The following is a 25,148-nucleotide window of genomic DNA, read 5'->3' as shown; positions in this document are numbered from 1 at the left end:
ATTCGCTGCCCTCGGAAACTCACCCATTAATGCTCTGCTGGGCATTCCTTTTACAAAATATTTTTGCCCATAACTTACCGTGTGGTGGTCGTAGGACAGTTGGACCACCATCAAAATGTTCAGCATGACACATTCTTTCTGTCTGCTATCTCTGGGTCCCCACACTAGGTTGGCGGAACCCCCAAATAATAATGTAAATAAATAGAATACTGGCAATATTTTCATTTTTGCTGCAGATAAAAGAAGTTAAATAGAAGTGCTTTATGTATATGCACGGCCACTGGAGTTATATGACAGAGAGGACCAAATTATGCAGCAGGGTTGGCCAGTTATTCAAGAAAAGTCCAGTTATGCATTTACAACGCCAGTAGCTGTAACTCAAGCAAATGCGAGACCTATTTGATTGCTAGTATTTGTTCTTCTCGTTTCTACCAGGGTGTACTCCTTCTCCCACGTTGTTTTCATATATGTAATTGTAAATGTAACATGAAAAACCAGTAAAGAAAAGGATGTGGAAGAGTGTATTTTAAACTTAAACACGTGCCCCCTCCCCCTCAGATGCGCTGCCTAAACATGTTAATTAAAACACTGGAGATTACCATGTGACAGTTCCATGGCAGTGGAAGGACCCAACATCGCCCTTCACCTTCACCAGGCTTCCACCCCAACCTCTCGCCCTTCTGAGGCATGTAAAGGAGTCAGTTGCCAACAGGATTTTGCAGAACCACCAAAACAGAAAATCAGAAATAGCTGATGCCATGGGAGGGGAAGAGCTGCCAGTTATGTCAGGTCACACATGCGGGGAGACAGCAGTGAAAGGGGTTGGCCGCCTTGCATCTGACCATAGCACCTTCTTGCACAATAAACATGTCTTAATTCACCCCATACATGGTATTAGATCCTATTCAAGTAGAAGACTCCTGATGTTTGTACCCAAAAAAGTCATTACTTTAGCTGTCATCCTCCTGAAATGGTGCTTACTCCAATAGAAGTTAAAAGGGAAAATACATTCTCCCGATTTTTTTTTTTTCTCCAAAATCTCACACTTTTCTGTTCTAAAATGTTGGCATGTGTAGCAAATGCATGGATATTACGCCCCCCATCCACCACTCCCACGTATGAATTCTCTGTGATTGCTTATTATCTATTTTTCCATAAGTTGATCCAAAGCTTCCATTTTTAGTGAAGCATACCTGGATGTTTTGTGTGACACAAAGCCACACAATTACACACCACACAATTCAACACCACCCAACATAATTACACTCCCCATAGTACCACTCAAGGCAACGTGATTCATCTCCACATAATTACACTTCACACATACATACACCCCATAGAAAACCACTCTGTCACATAGCAACAGTCCAGATAAATACACTCCACACCATGCCACATAATTCCAGGCAGCATATTGCCACACAGGTCCATTCCATACAATTAAACGCCACATATTTCCATTCCACGCCACATAATTTGACACAAACCACATAGTTCAACTCAGTAACACAATTACACAACACTCTATATACATCCAGTCGACACCACAGAATTCCACATTATGCCACAAAATTCTACAGCACACCACATAACACATAATTGAACTTCACTGCATACCACTCCACAACACAAAATACCATTCCATTTATTACACTCCATGACGCACAATCCCACTCCAAATAATTCCAGTACACTCCGAAACACATAATTACTATCAATCAATCAGGAACTTGTAAAGCGCGCTACTTACTCATGAGGATCTCAAGGTGCTGAGGAAGGGGGGGTGGGGAAGTGGGGGGGGGCAGGTGCTGCTACTGCTCGAACAGCCAGGTCTTGAGAAGTATCCTGAAGGTAAGGAGATCTTTGATCTAGCGCAGGTGGGTGGGAAGAGTGTTCCACGTTTTGGCGGCGAGGTACGAGATTGGTTTACCGCCGGTTGGAGTTCTGCAGATGTGTGGGAAGGTGGCGTGGTCGGCAGAGTGGAGATGCTGTGTCGGGGTGTAGAAGGAGAGCCGTCTGGTGAGGTATTCTGGTCCGGTGTTGTGCAGTGCTTTGTGAGCGTGGGTGAGGAGTTTGAAGGTGATTCTCTTGTTGACTGGGAGCCAGTGCAGGTTTCTCAGGTGGTCTGTGATGTGACAGTGGCGGGGGAAGTCCAGGATGAGGTGTGCAGAGTCGTTCTGGATGCGTTGCAGCCTCTTCTGTAGTTTGGCCATGGTCCCTGCGTAGAGGGCATTTCTGTAGTCCAGTTTGCTCTTATGAGGACTTGGGAGATTGTTCTTCTGGTTTCGGTGGGTATCCATTTGTAGATCTTTCGGAGCATGCAGAGGGTGTTGAAGCAGGAGGAGGAGATGGTGTTGACTTGCTGGGTCATGGATAATGAGGAGTCCAAGATGAATCCTAGGTTGCATGTGTTGTCGGTGGGAGTTGGAGCGGCTCCGAGAGTGGCAGCCCACCAGGAGTCATCCCATGCAGAGGGGGTGGAGCTGAAGATGAGGCCTTCCGTCTTGTCAGAATTGAGTTTGAGGCAGCTGCTCTTCATCCATTCGGCGATGGCCTTGATTCCTTCGTGGAGGTAGGTCTTGGCGGAGTCCTTTCTGAGGGAGAGGATCAGCAGGGTGTCGTCGGCGTATGAGATGATGTTGAGGTTGTGGGATTGGACGATGGTAGCGAGCCGTCCATGTAGACGTCGAAGACAGTCGGGCTGAGGGATGAACCCTGGGGTACGCCACAGATGATTTCAGTGGCCTCCGAGCGGAATGGTATTGGGGGTGCAGATTCTCTGGGTTCTGCCAGTGGGATAGGAGTTGAGCTAGTCTAGGGCTCTATCACGGATTCCTGCATTGCTGAGGTGTGAGCGTAGGGTGTGGTGGTAGATGGTGTTGAACGCGCCCGAGAGGTCCAGGAGGATGAGGTCCGCGGTTTCGCCATTGTCCAGTATGGTTCTGAGGTCATCAGTGGCAGCGATGAGGGCGGTTTCGGTACTGTAGTTGCTGCGGAATCCAGATTGGGAAGGGCCCGGGGTGCAGTTCTCCTTGAGGAAGCGGGTTGGTTTTCTGTTGACAGCCTTCTTGATGACTTTTGCCAGGAAGGGGAGCAGGGAGATAGGACGGAAGTTCTTGAGGTCATTTTGGGTCTGCCTTGGTTTTTTTGAGACGGGCGTTGATCTCAGCGTGTTTCAAGCTCTCCGGAAAGGTGGCAGACTCGAAGGAGCTGTTGATGATCTTCTGCAGTTGGGGCAGTTGGGGTGCGATGACGGAGCTTGCTTTGTTGAGGATGTGGGAGGGCAGGGGTCAGATGGAGAGCCGGAGTGGATGGTGTTCATAATTTCGATGGTGTCGTTGACGGGGGTCCAGGAGAGCAGGAGGTTGGTCGGAGGTGAATCTGTGGTGTTGGTGGTTGCCGGGGGGGGGGGGGGGGGGTCTGGGTGCTGAAGCTGTCGTGGATGTCTGCAATCTTGCGGTGGAAGTAGCAGGCTAGGGAGTTGTAGAGGTCTTGGGATGGTGGGATGCCGTTTGGCATTGGAGCTGGGTTTGGAGAGTTCCTTCACGACGTTGAAGAGCTCCTTGTGGCTGTGTGTTCGGTCTTTGAAGGTGGTTCTCTTGGCGGCTCGGATGAGTTGGTGGTGTCTGCGGAATGCGTTTTTGAAGGCTATGTGGTTGTACAGAGTCTGATCCTGGCGCCACTTTCTTTCGAGTCTTCAGCAGGTTTGCTTAGATTCGTGGAGGTTCGAGCTAAATCAGAAGGCCTTTCTGTTGGTGCATCTGTTGGAGGGATTCTTGATTGGGGTGGGAGTATTGGCACTGGTGTCGACCCATTTCCTGAGGTTGCGGGCAGCTGCATCAGTGTCGGTGGTGTCAATGGGTGAGTTCTAGGAGAGGGTCGCAATAAGTTGGTCTTTGGTGACCTTGTTCCAACGGCAGTGGGGGATCCGTTGTGGGAGGTGGTGTGTTGTGGGTTTCTTGAAGGAGAAGTGGATGCAGCAATTGTCTGTCCAGTGGAGTTCGGTTGTGTGGCTGAAGGAGACGTGATTGCTGGCAGAGAAAATAGGGTCGAGTGTGTGTCCTGCAGAGTGGGTTGGTGTCGTGATGAGCTGTTTGGGGCAGAGGTTGGCGAGTAGGTTGTAAATGATGTCATGATTGTTTAAAAAGATGACAAACTATGGGAGCATAATAGAGCCCTGGGCAGCCCTTTTAATCAAAAACAGAAACTAATGACAGTGATCTGGACTGTGGAGTGTCAGAACGCCTTTGAGGACCTGAAGGTTGCACTATGCAATGTACCTGTGCAAAAGCTTCTTGATTCAGGTCAGCCCATCATTGTATAAACAGATGCGTTAGTCAAAGGAGTTGGTGCATTCCTAGCTCAACTGAATGACAGTGATAGAGGAGCAAGGGTGTTTTAAAAAAAAATCATTTTGCAAATTGCTACTATGGAAACATAACTGGGCTGTGATAGTGTGGGCCTTGAGTAGGTTCAGGCCTTATTTGTTTTGTACCAACTTTGTGATCCTGACCGGCCCTAAAACTACTCATGTTGTTAATCTCAGTGAAAGGTTAGATTCTAAGTTGTTGAGATATGATCTGCCTTGTTACAAGGTTTAGCTTTCACTAGAACTCAAAGCCAGATTGCAGCATGGGAATGCAGATGGTCATTCCAGCGAGTTATGCCAGTCCGACAACTGCACTTAAGTAGTGGAGTAAAATCCAGGCTGTCTAACCAGGGAGGGGGCATATGTTGGGATGGACATTACCTACATGGCAAATGGGCAAATATCATGCTCTGAGTTCTCAATCCGCATAGTCTGGTAAATGGACTTTCTTTTGGCTCAGCACTCAAGAAATCCTGTGTGCATGCTGTTGTCCAGACTCTTGCATGAGACATAGAGATAGCTCTAAGGTTAAAAAGGGAGCACCAACAGTGTTAACTGACACAATATTATTATCTGTGTCGTGGGACATTTAAGTGGATCAGTGATGGCAGCATACCATTTTTGAATCCGAAGTGATTTTACAAGCTTTTTTCCTTGTGTAAAGTTCTGCTTGCATGTAGTTTCCAAACCTTGTGCCGACACTTTGCCTCCCGTGTTTTGCAGTTATCTGGCTTGCTAGCAGAACCACCTGTTTGATACTACGTGTATGCACTGGGATTCATTTTGGATTGCCCCACTTTTTGACATGGTACAAGGTGTAGAAACAAGTATCGCAGACATTGGAAGTGTTTTGCCTGCATCCTGGAGCCGGATGATGTGGCTACAGACACGGAAATATGGAAGGGAAGAAGACTGGATAGCCTTTAGAAAGGCTTTTGTGTACAGGAATGGGGTTGAGTCATCTTTTGTGTGAGAGAGATACATTTCCAGGCAGTGCCTTGGCCTTTTGCCTGTCCTTTTGTGGCCCACCCAATGAAGGCTGATGACAGCCAGGTGCAGAACGTCACACTTACTGTGCTTGCGTTGTGGGTACTCCTGCTTGGTACCAACGCCATCACTACCTGTTGTGGTAGTTACCACCCTACACACAAAAAATTGCCTGAACCACTGAGAAAAGGTAAAGATATGGAAAGGAGTCAGCCCAAACCATTGATTGACTTTTTTGTCAATTTAATTTGCTTGCATCTTATTCAAGGGCTTTCCTTTCTCTTCTTGTGTGTTTTGTGCATACCTTTTTTGCCATTCATTTGACTGGATAAATTGTGTCTGTCTGCAGTTCACATCAGGAAACAACGTTTTTTGTTTCCTTCCAGCACTCCATTGAAGTGGATTTGTGTTTTCTCGTCTCGTATGTTCTGCTCCCCCAACATCCCCACTGCCATACTGTATTGCTTCCTCACCTGAAGTTAATTTTGTGCTTCCCCCACCCCTAGCTTCCCTCCCTGCTTTAAAAAAAAAAAATTAAGCCCCCCTTGACCAAGCTTCTGTGTTGCGCACAGCCATTGCTCCTGCCTCCATTTACTTTACTCCTGACCTGCTCTACCATTTTGCCTTCACACCTACAAATCATATTTGTTAGGTTGAGGTCACAGCTGCCTGGTTGCAAAGACATATTTGGGTCTTTCTGAAATCTTACCTAAATTTTATGCTGGGGCAGTAGTTCCATGACTTATACATTCCCATGACAATGACAGATGTAACATATTTATTATCAAATGTTTTTGGTTGTGCTGTTGCTACGTACATTTTTTTTTTTTTTTTTTTGCCATTTTGGTCAGCATTCACAAAAAGTATTGTCAAAGCCTGGTAAAAATTGAGATCTGTTGGCTTTGCTAATGCATGTTCCTTTTTTGAAAGGAGAGAAGTAAATGTTTTTAAAACTCATAGTGGATCATTATTCTTATTACTTCTGTTGCAGTTTCAAAACAAGCATTTGCAATGCAATATGCATCACTTTTGCTTGAGTTAGAGCTATTGGCATAGTAAATTCATAACTTGAATTTTCTTGCCACATACATTGGTCAACCCTGCCTCATAATCTGGTCTGTTTCTGTCACATAATTCCAGTGGCCCTGCATATAACTAAAGCACTTCTGTTTACCTTCTTCCTCTATCTGCTGCCAAACATGAAAATGTTACTATTTAGCATCCTAATTTAATTTTGCCGTGCGAATACCAGTAGAATACCACTTTCACCACCCCACCATCAGAGTTGCTGGCTGGTTAAAACAATTCCCCAAAAAAAGACACAAGACGGCCATGGAGGAGTAATGATAGAAATAAGCTAGAAGTGTCGCCAAAAACATATCAAGAGTGTTCAAACAGTCATAGTGTAATAAGGATGTTAGGTTGGCCTGAATCATGGTCATAATTTCAATAAGGAGAGATAAAAAAATATACACAATGTAAACCCAATAAAACCCTTTATCAGAATAAACTTTTGGCAGTAGACTGTAAAGCTCAGAACAGCCCCTAGAAGACACCACAATTAAAATAGCATTTGTAAGAAACATGGTCATATAATCGTATAGTTAGCCCCTAGAAGGCATAACCACATGAAAAGAGAATGGAGGAAAGTAATACAGTGAAACCATATATTTAGCCACTAGAGGGCATAGGGCATTGCACATTTTTAGGGCTAGCAGGCACACCAATGAAATTACAAACAAGGCCTTTCAAACACAAACCACTCCCAGCTGTAAAACAAAAGTTCCAGCCATAAAAGAACTTAAAAAGACACTGAATGGTAGGAGGGGTTATTATTGTAAGGTCCCCACTGACCTATTTGGGGACCTGGGGATGGTATACATCGGGAAAAAGTACATTGTGGTGAATTTTTGAAGGGAGTCCCATTGTCCTAGGACCACCACAGGCTGAGTTATGAGCAAAACATTTTCCCAAAAATAATGCCCTGCAAAGCATGATGGGGTGAGTTTCTGTGCAGCGCATATTGTACTATGTTGATATGTTGACTGTAATGCTTAGAACAGCTCCTGGAGGACACCATAATGAAAATAGCATTTGTAAAAAACATGCTTATTGTAACAATTTGGTTAGCCCCTAGAGAGCATAACCATGTGAAAAGGAAATGGCAGAAACTAATGCAGTGTAACCATATAGTTAGCCTGTAGAGGGCAAAGTGCATTATACATTTTCAGGCCTAGAAGACCTACTGCAGTGATATTACAGACAAGGCCCTTAAACACAAACTACTCCCAGCTGTAAAATAAAAGTTCCAGCCATGAGAGAGCTTAGAAAGACACAATGATGGTAGGGGATTATTATTTTGGGTTCCCCACTAACCTAGGGCGGGGACCCATAGATAATATAGATAGAAAGAGCATGTTGTCATGAACGTTTTGTGGTAGCTCCATTGTCTTAGGACCACCATAGGCTGAGTTGTGAGCAAAATGTGCAAAGCATTATGGGGTGAGTGCCCCGAGTGCAGTGAATATTGTAATATCGCTCTTCCGCTGTGTCGGGAGAGCCGCTTTGAGGATTTCTGTGTTTTTTACGTAAAGCATTTATCATTTACAAGTATTTCGTGAAAGCTGTAAAGGGGAAAACTAAAACAAAGGATTCTGATTAGGTAACAGTGTGTACAATGTGACCAGCGCTTCAATACCGCTGATGGAGTTCGCGCTGCACTGTGGGCACTGTGAGTGCCATGGCCACCATGGAGCACGAAGGGGAGAGACAAAATAAAAAAATAGTTTGCCCACGCTGAAGTATATTGCCGATCATGCAATAATCCATGTTACAGGGTCAGTCTGCAAGGCGGTAATAAAACGGCCCCACGGTGAGACAAACATAAAGCATTTACCAATGACATCAAAGGAATTTTGAAAGGCAAGTCCAAGAATCAGTGAAAGTGATGGGCGTGGTTAAAAGCCCACAGAATACTTACAACAGGTCAAAAAGCGCTTGCAAGGCTCAACCTAAAGATAGGACATATTGTCTTGAGACAGGTAACCTAATATTTATTTTTGAAAGACAGTTCTTTCTTTGAATGAATTAAGTGGCTTGGTTGCTATGGTAGTAGGTAAGTAACATTTTGTAACATAGCATAACCATTGTAGTCCGCTCGATCAACGCTCGCATGGCATAAACCTCTACACCTAGAATGGGAAAGAAGCCCTCCCTAGGAAGAGCCCTGTGAAGATGCCATTAAGATGGAACTGTGAAATGACTTTAAAGGAAAGAATAAGGATTTTCCTGAACCAAATACAAGGCCCTCCCCATTCTCATTAGAAGCAAAATGAAACATATTATACAAGATTACCATTAGGTTGAACATTAGACCTAATTCCACACTTGACAAGGTTTGAGCATCGCTGTAGCACTTGACACCTATCATTGATGGATGAAATAAGACATCAGACTGAAAGCAAAGATAGCAATGCAGCTGATGTCCAGCTTAAATCTGACAATTTGCAAAGATATTTCTTTTATATTGCCTTTTCATATGGCAGCAAGCAAATACCACTTACGTTCAACTTTTTATTTGTGGCCATAGTTAGACCCGACAATTTAGATTGGATTCATTTGCATGTAGAATTTTTCGGTCTAGTAATAGTTATACACAAAGCATAGTGATTTCATCATATTTCTGCCTGACCCAATGGAAGTACACATGCATACTATGCACTGGGCCCCAACACGGGTAATGACAGTATTTGATTTGAACACTATTAACCGTTGGTTTCTGGGTAGCTGATTAGAACTCTGAATCAGACCAAAACATAATTTAGGGCATTTGTGCATGCTGGTAACAATAACAAAGTAACTTGGTGTCAGGCCAGCCTTGGTGTTAACATGTCATTTGTTTCTCTGTCTTTCAGACCAAGGACTTTCTGTGGTGAATCACCTGCAAAAACTTCAATATCTCAACCTGTGTGCGTGTGTGAAGCTCACTGATAGCTGCTTGCAATCTCTCAAGGGTAAGGTAATACACACTAAGCCTAATAGTTCCCATCCCTCGTTCTGTGGTCATTGTCTGTGCATATATGAAGCTTATAGCGTGCTACCTGTGGTCACTTCACAGATATGGTCCACTTTAGGCTTCAGACCCTCATAAATCTCAAAATAGAACTTCCCAGATTTAAATTGAATAGGACTTGTTTGCCTTGACATCATGATCTGTAATATGATTTATGTTACATATAATAAAACACCTGCTTGTGGACAATGAAGATGTGATCTTGCTATCAAATTTGGTGAATGTTTTTTGATTAGTGTTCCAATTAGAAAGTATGTGCCAGTTCATGTTTAAGAAAAAAAAAAGGAGATTTTTGTAGGCTACTTTTACTTTGCGCACCCTTCACCTATTTTCCAAAAAGACTCAGAATAAGTAAAACAAACTAGCAAGGTTTGATGCAGGTTTGTCCTGGTAACCTTGTGCAGCAACCCAGCAACAATGGCTCTTCTCACTAAAGTTTGGTTATAAACTCAAATAAAATGTACATTTTTATATTTAAAAATGTTTTTTCCATTAAAATGTGAATTTCAACAGTTTTTCATTTTCACAATTATAGTAAATTAAATTAGTCAAATGTGTCTATTTTATGGACACTAGTCGCAATGTAATTGTAAAACTGCTTGATGTGAAAGTCAATTTAACAATTAAAACATGTTTCAGGGCAGGACATAACATCCATACAGTGGGTTCAATTATGATCAGACATCCCAGTAGTAATCAAAAGCTTACAAAATAGGAAAATCAATGTATAAATTTGATGAATTGAATGTAACACCTGTCCAGTTAAAGCAAGTGTAAAGATCAGTTGGGGACTGATGCTGGAGGAGATGTGGACCAAAGGGGGAAACTATACATGTGTGGTGGGACTGCCCGAAATCAGCTCTGCCCTGGAATTTGTTATCCGATCAGAGTGAAGCCAACAGTGATCATTCTGGCTGTTGGACATGACCTTTCTCACCAGACCTTTTACCATCCTCCTCCTATTTTACTGACCCTCTTTTTGTTGGCTTTAAGACTCTGAGCACTTTACCACTGCTAATCAGTGCCAAGGAGCTTGTGCTTGTGCTCTCTCCCCTAAAACTTGGTATGTTTGGCTTACATCTCTTTAGCATATTAATTTTTCTGTAAGTCCCTTATAAAATGGTATACAATATACCCAGGGCCAGTAAATTATGTGCTACTAGTACTAGTAGGACTGCAGCGCTGAGTGCGCCATCCACAGAAGTAGCCTTTCAAATGAAAGCCTGCATGCACACTTCACTGCCACATTGACTTGGCCTTTCAAACTATTTCCCAGGGCCCAAACTCCCCTTTTATTGCCCCTAAATCACCACTAAGGTCGGCCCTAGGTAGCCCAATGAGCAGGGTGCTGTGCAAGTAAAAGATAGGACATGTATCTTTATGTTTTGTTTCTGCTGCTCCTCTCATTAGCTAGCATTGGGAATTCCCTTATGTATTTTAAGTGGTCATTTCTGTTCTGAAAATTGTAGCATGGTATGTTTGGAATGGTGGTGAGAAATCCTGCTTACTATTGTGGTTGAATTTTAAATTACTGTTTTAGAAATGCCACTTTTAGAAAGCTGATAACTCTAATGTTTTACAGTCTGATTCCAGTCCACCTCTAGGGCAGAGTGACAGCTGCGCTTAGTGAGAAGAGAGCTGATGAACACACCATGCACAGGGCAAGCCATGCATATAAATCTCTTTGAATGCGGTGGCAATATAGCATTACAGGTATTCTGCATTATTATCAGCATGTGAAAAAGCACTCAGTAAGGGAAGGTGAACAAAAATTCCACAAAACTTGTGTAGAAGGTGTTGTGAAGGGAACCACTGCATCAAGGAGTTTTAAAGCAGAGGTAATATACATGTGGTAACCAACAAGAAGTGCAAAAACCATGGAAATTTGTGGCAATATACAAATTATTAATGAGGACTAATCAAGAGGGTCAAATGGTTCCATGTCAACTACAGCGCTGTATACTGAATGAGGCAGAATAATAAATAGCATCAAGACGGGCTTGGTATGACCAGTACTAAAAAAATAAAGAGACAAGGGGGGTAAAGACCGTATCAAAAATTAAAATTGCAGGTTGGGAGACCAGAGTAAAAAAACACAAACCTGGAGGCACCCTTGATGTATTCTGTAACAGAAGGTAAGGAAAATATAAACCAGTACAGCAGGTAGCCTAATCCGCAATGAGAGTGAGATCTGCAAGTGAATAAATATTTGAAGTTAATGTCTTCATTCTCCAAGAACCATGGAAGGCTGAGGCACCAAACAAGCGGAAAAACTTCCCCATAACAAATGAATACCAGGAATGAGAAGAGCCCCCATGAAGGAGCATCATTGCACCCCTGGGGACTATATAGACTAAATACTTGCTAAGGTAATCAGCAGCCATAGTGAGACCCAGAATGTAAGGGATGGCCATTCGAGTGTAATAGACAAAGCGGGATAACATGAAGAATTCATACTGAAGGGGAAAGATTAGCCAAAAAAGCCATAAAGGTGTAACAAAAAAAGCATATAACATCATGCACAGAGAAACCAAAAATTTCTGAGAAGACGACGAAGCAAGGACAATATAGAAGTGTTGGAAATACACATACCACAATTTGATAAGGTAACAAACACAATATGGCAATATCAGAACGGTCTAAAAAAACTAATACTGACACATAAACAACTATAAAAAAGCCTAATGCTCAGGGAATTGAGGCAATCATATGGGAATGAGGGCCACTTATCAACAACATTTTGGAAATACAGTAAACTTGTTACACAAACAGACCACCTGCCTTTCAATCCTGAAACAAGCATTCTCTGAACCCTGGATGTCGAGTATACACTAATTTTCCACAGATGGAGGGCATCAGTGTCATTCAGAAAACCCTTAACTGCAGGACACATCCACATTCTGCCCTACGTTTTTCACTGTACAACACCTGGAGCTGTGTCGCATTAGGAATTTGTTTCTTTTTTGATGGCTATTATTTCCAGCAGATTAATGGGACATCTCTGTGGGCTGTTTTTGCCCCCAATTTCGCTAAACTCTTCATGGATGACTTGGATGTTAACAGCATTCTCTCGAATCATACCCCATTCCACAGTAACATCACAATTTGGAAACAATATATTGATGACATTCGCATGTTCTGGCTGGGCTCTGAAGAAACGATGACAGAGTTCATTAAGTGTATTAGTTCCAACAGTAGTGGTCTCCTATTTACCCTTACACGTAGTCAATCAGAGATTGTCTTTTTGGACTGTCTTGCAGGACACATGATGGTGAATTATTCACATCATTACACCACAAACACACAGAAAGAAGCACTCACCATTTCATGAAGAAAGGACATACTGAAAACAATCTTCAATGGCAGATGATCACCATAGTTAAGCCACCCCAAGAGGTGCTGACATCACAACTATATTCAACAAGGAAGAACTTAAATGGATATTGCGCATAAACAGCTTGCATATGGGCCTCAGCACGATGGCGGATTGGACCTCCATTTTATGACAGCAGAATTTGACTACTGGACTTTCTGTGTCTGCTGACTTATTACACTGAAGATGTATTTCTCCTGGACAGAATCCTTCTTTATCTCCTTAACTTAATTGGGGGCTATCATTGCACTTTTAATTGCTTTTTCAAGCAAAAAAAAGTGCAGTTGGATAATGTGTTCATATCATTATTGACAACGGCTAGAACCTTCGCCATGTATTCCTTATCAGTCTGTCTTAAACGTGAGACTGCTTCCATTTGTGAAAGCTTCCATATCACTTCATATATGACATATAAAAACATTTTGAGCCTGGCTTTCTAGGACCTAACAAAAAATCTTGTAAGTCTACATCCTCTGAAAGGAGATTTAGATGTTCTTTTACAGCTGTTAATGTGAAAGAGCGTAATCATTGTTGGCACAGTTTGCCCACACTATATGTTGTGACAATACCAGAGTGCTGTGCGGTGATGTAACAAGGGTCCAGTCCGCTAGCTCTAAAACCCCGGGGGAGGTTACAAAATATGTATGAAAACCATTGGTGTCCACTGGCTGCAGTAGCCACCCGCCGGGATGTGAAAGTGTTGAACTAAAGGTACCATTCTGACTGCAACTATTGAGCTGTTCTTTGGTGACGTGTAAAAACTTTTGCCAATTGTCAAATTTTGCAAAGGTGGGAATACTGGGCGCATTCAGTTCTTTTATTTTTGCTAACCCAAGACAAGTTATTTGCTGGACGGTGTCATTTAAAAATATCATTTGTTAAGAAATGAGGCATGCTTTAAATTCAGCTTCACTTCCATGTATTCACCAGTCTTGTGTTCCCCACACACTCTTTAAATCATTTGATTTTTTTTTTTTTTTTTCTTCCCAAACCTCATTGCATTTAATGGCCAGCTGGGAAACAAAAGAATCATAAAAAATCTGTTTGGTGTCAGTCAGCAATATTTTACTCACTTCAGATGGAGATAATTTGAAATAATATGACTCCAGATTCTTAGCATCATGCCCAGTAAAATATGCCAACGTACTAATTTATGTATTGGAACTTCCTACTGGTATAGTTAGACAATGTTCCCATTGTTTGTAATTGTAAACAATTTTCAGGGTACCGGATCGGTGCAGAAAGTAATGTCTGCAATAACAAAATATTTCCCCATAATTTGCAGTTCTCATATAAACATCTTCACTTTCAAATACAGTGTAATATTCAAGCTCAGAAATCATAGAATCAACTATATTTATATCTCAGTCATCAGAAACAACCCCTGGTGTAATACCATATTTCACAGATACTTTGAAAACATATGGGATTCGAATTAGATCTTTAGGACCAATATATAATACAGTACTTAATACCAAACAATCCCTTCAGGAATTGGAACAGATGAAATGTTCACTAGGGACAAGTCTCTTCGCACTTTATGTGATGACATGTAAGGTATTAAAACCTCATCAAAAAGTTCAACAGCAGGGCATCCAGGAAGATTGTGACTATGTATCAGCAGGAAGAAAACAATGACAAAACCAATCCAAAGCAGAACGGGAAGCAGTGTCAATAGTACCTATAGATAGTACCATGGACAAACCAAATAATTTATTTTAAGTCAGTTGAAAAGCTTACGTACTGTTGATACAGTTTCAGTTGCTGAAGAATTTGAAGAAAAGTCATCAATGTTGGCAAAGTAACCAGAAGCATTTTGTGGAAAAACTTGAGCTGCTGCAGAATTGTTAGATGTACCCAGTGTTGGTGGTTCATAATAAACAATGTCACTCATTTGTGTTGCATTAGAATAGTACAGTTCTACATATTAGACATTTCTTATTAGTAAAGTGGTGACAGGAATTAAAAAAAGTTCATTCTCGGGAGACAATTGTAGAATTGTTGAGTGCTAAAGCATTGTTGAGTGCTTGAAGAGCTTTATCCCATGGGGTAGGGAGAGGGGCAAGGGAACTACTGTAGGAGGCTGGCCTGGCTTGTAGTGGGTACCAAGGGGTACTTACACTCTGTACCAGGTCCAGTTATCCCTTATTAGTGTAGAAGATGTGTTTCTACCAGCTTAGCCTGATAGAAGGTAGCTATAGCAGAGCAGCTTAGGCTGAACTAGGAGACATGCAAAGCTCCTACTATACAACTGGTGTCATATGCACAATATCATAAGAAAACACAATACACAGATATACTAAAAATAAAGGTACTTTATTTTTATGACAATATGCCAAAAGTATCTCAGTGAGTACCCTCAGTATGAGGATGCCAAATATACACAAGATATATGTACACAATACCAAAAATATGCAGTAATAGCAAAAGGAAGTAATGCAAGCAATGTAAAGTTACAGTAGATTGCAATAGTAGCACATAGGGATAGGGGCAACACAAACCATATACTCCAAAAGTGGAATGCGAACCACAAATGGACCCCAAACCTATGTGAGCTTGTAGAGGGTTGCTGGGAATGTTAGAAAACAGTGAGGCTTAGAAAAATAGCCCACCCCAAGACACTGAAAAGTAGGTGTAAAGTGCACCTATAACCCCCCAGAGAGCACAGAAGTCGTGATAGGGAGATTCTGCAAGGAAGACCAACACCAGCAATGCAACAACAGTGGATTTCCGGACCTGAGTACCTGTAAAACAAGGGGACCAAGTCCAAGAGTCGCGACAATGTCGAGAGAGGGCAGGTGCCCAGGAAATGCCAGCTGAGGGTGCAAAGAAGCTGCCACCGGATGGTAGAAGCTGTGGATTCTGCAAGAACGACGAGGGCTAGAAACTTCCCCTTTGGAGGATGGATGTCCCACGTCGTAAAGAAGCTTGCAGAGGTGTTCCCACGCAGAAAGACCGCAAACAAGCCTTGCTAGCTGCAAGGGTCGCAGTTAGGGTTTTTGGATGCTGCTGTGGCCCAGGAGGGACCAGGATGTCGCCACTTGGATGAGGAGACAGAGGGGGCGCCCAGCAAGTCACAGAGCCCTCACAGAAGGAGGTAGCACCCGCAGAAGTACCGGAACAGGCACTTGGAAGAGGAGTGAACTGGAGTCCACCCGAAGTCAGAAAAGGGAGTCCCACGACGCCGGAGGACAACTCAGAAGGTTGTGCACTGCAGGTTAGAGTGTCGGGGACCCAGGCTTGGCTGTGCACGAAGGAAATCCTGGAAGAGTGCACAGGAGCCGGAGCAGCTGAAAATCACGCGGTACCCAGCAATGCAGTCTAGCGTGGGGAGGCAAGGACTTACCTCCACCAAACTTGGACTGAAGAGTCACTGGACTGTGGGAGTCACTTGGACAGAGTTGCTGAGTTCCAGGGACCACGCTCGTCGTGCTGAGAGGGGACCCGGAGGACCAGTGATGCAGTCTTTTGTTGCCTGTGGTTGCAGGGGGAAGATTCCGTCGACCCACAGGAGATTTCTTCAGAGCTCCTGGTGCAAGAAGGAGGCAGGCTACCCCCAGAGCAGGCACCACCAGGAAACAGGCGAGAAAGCCGGCAGGATGAAGAGATACAAGGTTGCAGTAGTCGTCTTGGCTACTTTGTTGCGGTTTTTCAGGTGTCCTGAGCAGTCAGTGGTCGATCCTTTGGCAGAAGGTGAAGAGAGAAGTGCAGAGGAACTCTGGTGAGCTCTTGCATTCGGTATCTGAAGAATTCCCCAAAGCAGAGACCCTAAATAGCCAGAAAAGGAGGTTTGGCTACCTAGAAAGGAGGATAGGCTAGTAACACAGGTAAGAGCCTATCAGAAGGAGTCTCTGACGTCACCTGCTGGCCCTGGCCACTCAGAGCAGTCCAGTGTGCCAGCACACCTCTGAATCCAAGATGGCAGAGGTCTGGGGCACGCTGTAGGAGCTCTGGGCACCTCCCCTGGGAGGTGCAGGTCAGGGAGGTGGTCACTCCCCTTTCCTTTGTCCAGTTTCGCGCCAGAGCAGGGCTGGGGGATCCCTGAACCGGTGTAGACTGGCTTATGCAGAGATGGGCACCATCTGTGCCCATCAAAGCATTTCCAGAGGCTGGGGGAGGCTACCCCTCCCCAGCCCTGACACGTTTTTCCAAAGGGAGAGGGTGTAACACCATCTCTCTGAGGAAGTCCTTTGTTCTGCCTTCCTGGGCCAGGCCTGGCTGGACCCCAGGAGGGCAGAAACCTGTCTGAGGGGTTGGCAGCAGCAGCAGCTGCAGTGAAACCCCGGGAAAGGTAATTTGGCAGTACCCGGGTCTGTGCTAGAGACTCTGGGGATCGTGGAATTGTCTCCCCAATGCCAGAATGGCATTGGGGTGACAATTCCATGATCTTAGACATGTTACATGGCCATGTTCGGAGTTACCATTGTGACGCTATACATAGGTAGTGACCTATGTATAGTGCACACGTGTAATAGTGTCCCCGCACTCACAAAGTCTGGGGAATTTGCCCTGAACTATGTGGGGGCACCTTGGCTAGTGCTAGGGTGCCCACACACTAAGTAACTTTGGACCCAACCTTCACCAGGTGAAGGTTAGACATATAGGTGACTTATAAGTTTCTTAAGTGCAGTGGTAAATGGCTGTGAAATAATGTGGACGTTATTTCACTCAGGCTGCAGTGGCAGGCCTGTGTAAGAATTGTCATAGCTCCCTATGGGTGGCAAAAGAAATGTGCAGCCCATAGGGATCTCCTGGAACCCCAATACCCTGGGTACCTCAGTACCATATACTAGGGAATTATAAGGGTGTTCCAGTATGCCAATGTGAATTGGTGAAATTGGTCACTAGCCTGTTAGTGACAATTTGGAAAGCAGAGAGAGCATAACCACTGAGGTTCTGGTTAGCAGAGCCTCAGTGAGACAGTTAGTCATCACACAGGGAACACATACAGGGCACACTTATGAGCACTGGGGCCCTGGCTGGCAGGGTCCCAGTGATACATTCACTACAACAACATATATACAGTGAAATATGGGGGTAACATGCCAGGCAAGATGGTATTTTCCTACAACTACCTAGGAATCCTTTTGGTGTGCTGAGCAGGATTGGCCCCATGGTACAATTTGACGTTGTCAATTGAAACAAAGCAGTTTTTTAGAACCAGGCAATGGTCATAGAATGACGGTTTTTGTACTGTGTATTCCAAAAACTGGAAACGATGCTCAGTATCATGAGTCGACCTCCTTCTTTACAGCCATTTTTTCCACACACTATGGGGGTCATTCTGACCCTGGCGGTCATGGATCGCCAGGGCCAACGACCGCGGGAGCACCGCCAACAGGCTGGCGGTGCTTCCGTACCGCCGCGGTCAGAAACGGGAAACCGGCGGTGTCCCGCCGGTTTCCCGCTGCCCTGGGGAATCCTCCACGGCGGCGCTGCTAGCAGCGCCGCCATGGGGATTCCGACCCCCTTACCGCCATCCTGTTCCTGGCGGTGTTCGCCGCCAGGAACCGGATGACGGTAACGGGTGTTGTGGGGCCCCTGGGGGCCCCTGCAGTGCCCATGCCAATGGCATGGGCACTGCAGGGGCCCCCTAACAGGGCCCCACTATGATTTTCAGTGTCTGCCAAGCAGACACTGAAAATCGCGACGGGTGCAACTGCACCCGTCGCACCCCTTCCACTCCGCCGGCTCCATTCGGAGCCGGCATCCTCATGGAAGGGGGTTTCCCGCTGGGCTGGCGGGCGGCCTTCTGGCGGTCGCCCGCCAGCCCAGCGGGAAACTCAGGATAACTGCGGCGGTCTTTTGACCGCGCAGCGGTATTCTGACGGCGGTACTTTGGCGGGCGGCCTCCGCCGCCCACCAAAGTCAGAATGAGGGCCTATATCCCCAACTTTAGAAATCCAGCTGGCAGATATCTTTTGCAAGTCCCTCATTCCCAGAGTGGTGGCATATGCAGATGGATTTTCATCACAGAATCGTGTTTCTGTCTGCTGCCACCACACCACACCAAGGCCATCAAGGTCTGGGACATACTTGATTCTGCATTGATTAAGAGGCAGAATGTTAGTGGACATATGGGGTACTAAAGTTCATATTGAAGGAATTCTTGGCCCTGAAGTTTTGGATCGAAAACATAATCAACATCCGTGGCCGTCAGAGACGCCGCCCATTGAATCCAACGTGGATGTAATGCTTTTGCGTTTGAGAGGCTAACCTTGGTAACAGCCTCAAAGGCTGGTATAAGAGTAACAACAATGATGACTTTCCCCTAGGCAAGTGGTCTCTCCCTAATGACAGCCATCTGAACAGCTGTCAATATTTCTTCTTTTGGAGCAAAACGTGGTCCTGCATTGGAGTACAAATGTTATTTTTATGCTATGGGCACCGTGTCACCCTTGTTAAAAGTGACATAGGTGAACCTGATGGCACCAGGAATCACTCTGATGATCAAGTTTGTTTTGTTGTCACGTATGTGTAAATGGTTTGCTTCAAGCATGTATAGTTGTAATGCTCTGCGAATGGCTGTATGATTGGGTGTCCAGTGTTTGCCTAAAAAAGTTGAACAAATTAAGTCATAAAGAGGTTTTTATACATTGCTCAAGTCAAAGTTTATTACTCATGATATAGTTGATTAAAACCTTACATGATATGATTTAAACAAAGGCAATCAGAAGAAAAAGAAATCAAGACCGTAATGTTAACAGATAAAAATTGTACAAAGTATTCTAAAAATACACAGTGCCCTCTGGCTTTGGCCTGGCTGGTGCTTAGGCTCTAATGCTTTGCTGATAGAACTAACTTGAGTTAAGCTAACCTATAATAGGAACTAATTATAGATGTCCTGACTGTTCCACTGCATACAAAATGGTGCATGTGTTTGGAGCGGTTGATCCTACTGCTGCTTACAAGCTGGTACACAGCGGCAATTACCGGTAAGAATAACACATTTTACCAAATTGGGAACCCCTCATCGAAGGTCAGTATTGCAACCTATAGTGGCATAAATACAACTTCAATGAAGTATCCGTAGTCATGCCTCTAGGCATAATCTAAAATGCTGGTACAGAAGCAGATTGCACTGTAATACAGATGCTGCTTAAAAGCTTTTGCTCAGCAAGCGGAAACTGAGGTGGGACCATCTTATAGAGGTGAAAAAAAAGTAGAGGGAAAAACACAGTTTAACAACATGTAACAGATAAAAAGCTGCAATGTTTGTGCGATTTCCAAGAGAGCTTTTAATATAGCCCCCTTACTTGCACAAAGTGCCCGTGCATTGAAAGGTGCTGATGAGTGGAGGTCGAGCAATTTAAGATGTAATTCCTCCTTTTGGTTGTGCAACTGCTTTGTATTGCTGTTCTGCTGTGATGATAAATTTTACCAAGCATGCCATTACTTAAGGGTTGTGGCCCGCAGGCAAAGTAGCAGAGCTTGATGGCATGTTCTAACTCTATTAGCATGCAACAGATTGCATAAGAGATTTCTACGTGGCGTTAGCAAGGTCAGGAATATGCATATTATATGCATAAAAGATTCGTTTGGCCCGTGGCACATCCTACAGGACAATGAGACTGGCTCTGGAGTCCATGATAACAATGCGTCCTTTGATGGTAACAGGCCGAATCTTAATGCTAAAATTGTAGCCTTGTAATAGCCGTTAAAACCTTCAAAAAGATAGCTGTGCGGCATTGGCGATTTATAAATATTAATGCATAGCCATGAATGTCTACGTGTATGGAAAAACTTCTTGCCCTGCGACCAGGATAGTAGCCTTGCTTGTTTTTTCGCCGCAAGTTTGAAAGTATGCTGCAGTAGGTGCGCTTCCCACACGTGTTGAAATGTCAGTGCTTTTGGAGCTTCACTTCTTGGCCCAATAATGTAATTAACTCTAGACCTGGCTCTCCTTCTAAATGAATGATTTCAAAGTGTTCGGCGGGCCCACTCGAGCAGATGGCAAGTATTTTAGGAGGGCACATTGTTGCTTGAGGAGCCCAAATTTTAATCGGATTTGCGTGGATATAGTATGTTGTGGGAGATGAAATACTAGGTGATAAACTTTGCTCTGGGCGTTGTTAAGGAATGAGCAAATATGTCCGGGGACAGACAACGTTCCATAAGATGGCGTTGGAATCACTTTTGATTTAATTGCTGTGAGGGTTGGTTTTCAGGTTGGCATAGAGAATTTACTGTGTATTTTTTGTAAAGCCACAATCAATGAAGCCATTCGCAGTTTCATGGCGTTTAGATGGAGCTCGGGCGAGTGCCGCTCTTGTAGCCAAACCCCCAGATATTTAACTAGGGTGTTTTTCTAATAGACTGCTGCCCAGGTGCCAATTGCCCTCCTTTTTGCGGCCATACCCCAAAATAACTATTTGAGTGATGTCTAAGTTAACTGTCATCCGATTTATTACACAGTATGAGGCCTGAGTATTGAGCAAGTTTTGCAAGCCCATGGGAGTTAGATTCATAAGAACGATGTAATCTGCAAATTGGAGTGACATCATCAAGTGCTGTCCCAGCTTTGATGTGTGTGAATGTGCTTCATCCAGAGCTGGGATCAAGTCTGAAATAAATAGATTCAATAATGTGGGGTCGAGGACGCAGCCCTGTTTTAAGCCTCGTCCTGTTGGAAGAGCTGTGGACAGACCCTCGTTTGCGCCCAGGATAACCTTTGCCCAGGTTTCAGAGATCACTAACTGTAATGCCCACAGGAGGTTGTCTAGCATGTTTCATCGGGCTAATTTGCATCACAGCAAATTCCTGTCAACGTGGTCAAAGGCTTTTGAGAAGAAACGTGTAAAGGAGTTGTTTTTTTCTGAGTTTGTTTCAATATAAGAAAGCTGAGCACCATTAGGTTGTCTGTCGTACTCGAGCTGGGCCGGAAGCCTGTTTGATTACATGAAAAAGGTCACATTTCCTCTGCCAATGTTTCCAGTTCCTGCAGAAAGATTACAGCAAAGATCTTTGCCTCAACATCTAATAAAGCGATTAGACGATAACTGTCTGGGGGCGCATAAGGGCCTTTTTTTGTAGATCGGATGGAAAATTGACCCATGCCAGGACTCTGGTATACAGTTCTCGCAAAGACAGTAGTTGAATAGTTGACTGAGTATGTTACTCCATAACACCGGGTCTTGCTTGTATATTGAGGCAGGAACGTCATTTGGTCCAGGCTCTCAGAGCCTCTTACTGACTTTATTTGTACCACTTGGGAGATAAAATGCAAGTGTGGCCGCCTTAAGGTTTGGATGCTGCGGCGTAGGTTTGTTACTGAAGTATAGTGACCCAATATGCATGAACCACAGTTGTTGGGGGACGTTATTATCTTCAGCGCAAACCGGAACGTGCTCTAGCTGGTTGATCATGGCGGACAAATAGTTGTTGTTTTTTTGCCTTGCAGGCTTGTAGAATTTTAAGCCATTGTTACTTGTTTCTTGCTCTCTGCTTTCCAGATAGATTTCTTGTGTTCCTTCCTAATCTCAGTAAATGTAGGGAGAAAAGAGCCAGGTGTGTGCCGTTGTTGCGTTGACTTTGCAGCTTTTAGGGCGCGCTTCTGCATTCTTAGAGTGCTATTGAACTATTCGTTGTTAGCTGAGTATTGTTGGAGCAAGCGTTGGCAATTGTTTGCTCCCAAGAAATTCTTTAGGCCTGCCAAAACGTTTTCCCAATCAGCCACTGGATTCTGTTATTCCCAACTTCCCACAGGAGTAAACCTTTTCCATCTCTCATATTTTGCTTGAGTGACATCCACCCATCTTATTCAATGCCATGTTGTACCTGGGTGTTGTAGCCCCATATTGCATCGTTCAAGGACATCATCATTATCATTGATGATCTCCAAAGTTAAAGGTAAATGGTCACTTTCTCTTTAGCTTTCTACTAAGAAATCTTTAACCCTGTGAAATAGATGGAAGGAGACAAATACTTGGTCTATTATGGACTCTGTTGCTTTGGATCTGCGAGATGGTTCTGCTATTGGGTGGTCTGAGGCAAACCTTCCGTTGAGTGCTCTAAGACCCATTGCATCAAGTGTTAATAAGTGGTGCTCACCTCTGTCAAGTTTTGGGTATTTTGAAAACTGCTTGGGTATGTTCCAGCCAACATCCAGGGCACGTTCCTCAGTGTCATTCCTCAAGATGGCTAGCCAGGTTTAAATTAAATTCACCGGTCACTATCCATTCTGCTCATGAATATCGACTGTTGAGTTCTAGTAAGGCTTGCTCGACATCTTCGTTGACTTTTGTCTGCCCGTTTCCTTTGGGTTCAGGTATATATTAAAAACATTTATTTCCTTCAACTAAGATTTCAAGTTGTTAGCTTACAGAAACTTGTATTACCTGGCTGTCTCCCACCCACGTACCAACCAGCGCGAACCCTGCTTAACTTCTGAGATCAGGTGCTTTTAGGGTGGTATGGCCACAGTACACGTTGAGAATATTCGGGAACGTAAATCTGCCAAAGTTAAAAAAAATAAAATAAAAAAAAAGCCCAGTAATGACTGTAGCTTTCTGATGTTATTTGGAGGTTGTAATTGTGCACATTTGTTTTTAGAAAGTATGGGACTAGGGTCTTACCCTTATCTGATCATTTTTATCCTAAAAATAGGACACTAAGAAAATAATTGTTTTATTCTTGAAATTGAATTTATAGCCTTGTAAGGCGGATCTCAAAACAATGCGATCCAACCTGGCTAAGTGTGGGTCATCATTTGTGAGATAGATGATATCCACATAGGACAACACCTCAGAATCAGCATAATGTAATATTGATGTCACGCTTGCAGAGAACAATCCTGGACTGTTCTTATACCCCAAGGGCAGTCGGCAACATTTCTTAGACCCTGCTTTCAGGCACTAAATTTTGGCAGAAGAAACCAATGGAAATATCCAAGGTTGTTTTGTATTTTTTGCGCACTATGTTATTAATAAGTGCTGTGTGCGCTTTGTATTGCAAAAGCACATGTATGACTGTTTAAGTGTCTGTGATCTAACACTGTTTGATATGAATGGTCTGGTTTTGCTACTGAAAATAAAGGATTATTAATTGAAGAGACAGATAGTTTTACTCCCTGGTACTCTAGTTGTGAGAGTTTGTCTTTCACTGGTGCTTTAGCCTCATGTTTCATGGGCTATTGAGGCTGGATCTGTGGTGTGGATTTTATCGGAGTAACATGGTAGGGGTAATCTTCATCCCACCCTACATGATTGCGGTACAGCGGTGCCCCTTGCCCAAATGCCCAATCTGTGGTGTAAGGTTCTTTTACTGTTTCTGGATCTAGGGATGAGAAAGAAGGCAAAATGACATCTGCCCCTCTGGGAGCACAAGGGCAAATTCAGGTGTCCAGTCTTTTTCTGCTAACAATATATCATAATTTGATGTTACTCTTCTCCAGAAGATAACTTTAATGGTGCGTTCTATATCTCCTTCAATCTGGATACTTAATTTGTAGTCCCTGTTGGGTGGGGCGACACACATAATCACTGTTTCGACTTCTGGGAAGTTGTTAGAAGATTTATAAGATTCTGGCAACACATTGTGACATCTGCTGCGCTGTGTAGCAGAGTCACTGCCCACGTCCTATTCTTCAGTAGTGTTATCCAAATATTTTTTTAATGTTTGGCCAAAAAAGCTGCAACCTCTTTCTTTTTGAATTGGGGCTTTTGTTGTGGAAGTTTCTCTTCCTTTTTCGTAAATGTTTCTGAAGAACGTTGTGAGTCCTTTTTCAGCTTCATGGACTCACTTTGGTGTTCTGATCACCCTCCTCTCTCGGTCCATTTATCTGGTGTGTCCTGAAAGGAACAAGATTGGTGACTGTCAGTATATTGGTATCTATCTGGAGTTTTTAAAGTTTCCCTATTTCTAAGATTGTACCTTTTTTCAGAGGTCTACGATTGCCGAGAGTCTCTTCTTTGGCTTCTATCTTTATTAGATTTTTGTTTATCCCACCCTTTTAGAGCTCTCTGGCACTTGCTTATTTCCTTCCTTACCAGAAGACCTCTGTAGTTTTGGTTTAGTTGGTCTGGCCCTCAGACTATCCTGACCTATACTAGTATATGTTTCTGAAATAATCTTTGTCAGCTCGTGTTCCTGATCACGTTGGGGAATCTCATGGAGCCGCTGGCAAATAGCCAATGCTGATGCTTCCCCTTTAATGTTGCTTAAACTAATTGAGGGAACTGTGTTGAAATTACACATCAGTTTCATCTCCAAGTCCAGGGCAGGGGGCTGCCCTGTGTTTTCTCTGAATTTGTTTTTAACACTTCTGGAAGATTCGTAAATGTCGGTGTACCATGTGTGATGGTATATATTGCAGCAAAACCTGTGTCTCAAGTGACACAATCCTCTAT

The 25,148-nt window shown here is 43.8% G+C and overlaps 1 protein-coding gene across 8 annotated transcripts in view; it reads left to right on the top strand.

The window, feature by feature from the left end:
• The window catches only part of LOC138261611 (uncharacterized), a 909,500-nt gene that overhangs the window by 520,768 nt on the left and 363,584 nt on the right, over positions 1–25,148 (top strand). For all 8 annotated transcript variants that reach the window (XM_069210725.1, XM_069210726.1, XM_069210728.1 and 5 more), the window contains exon 9: positions 9,271–9,369. In XM_069210725.1, coding sequence (XP_069066826.1) covers positions 9,271–9,369 — 99 coding nt within the window. The remainder of the gene's footprint in view (positions 1–9,270; positions 9,370–25,148) is intronic.

Source organism: Pleurodeles waltl, chromosome 10 (genome assembly GCF_031143425.1).
Source record: "Pleurodeles waltl isolate 20211129_DDA chromosome 10, aPleWal1.hap1.20221129, whole genome shotgun sequence".
In the NCBI taxonomy this organism is placed as follows: Eukaryota; Metazoa; Chordata; class Amphibia; order Caudata; family Salamandridae; genus Pleurodeles; species Pleurodeles waltl.
This window is presented reverse-complemented; position numbering and strand designations above follow the sequence as displayed.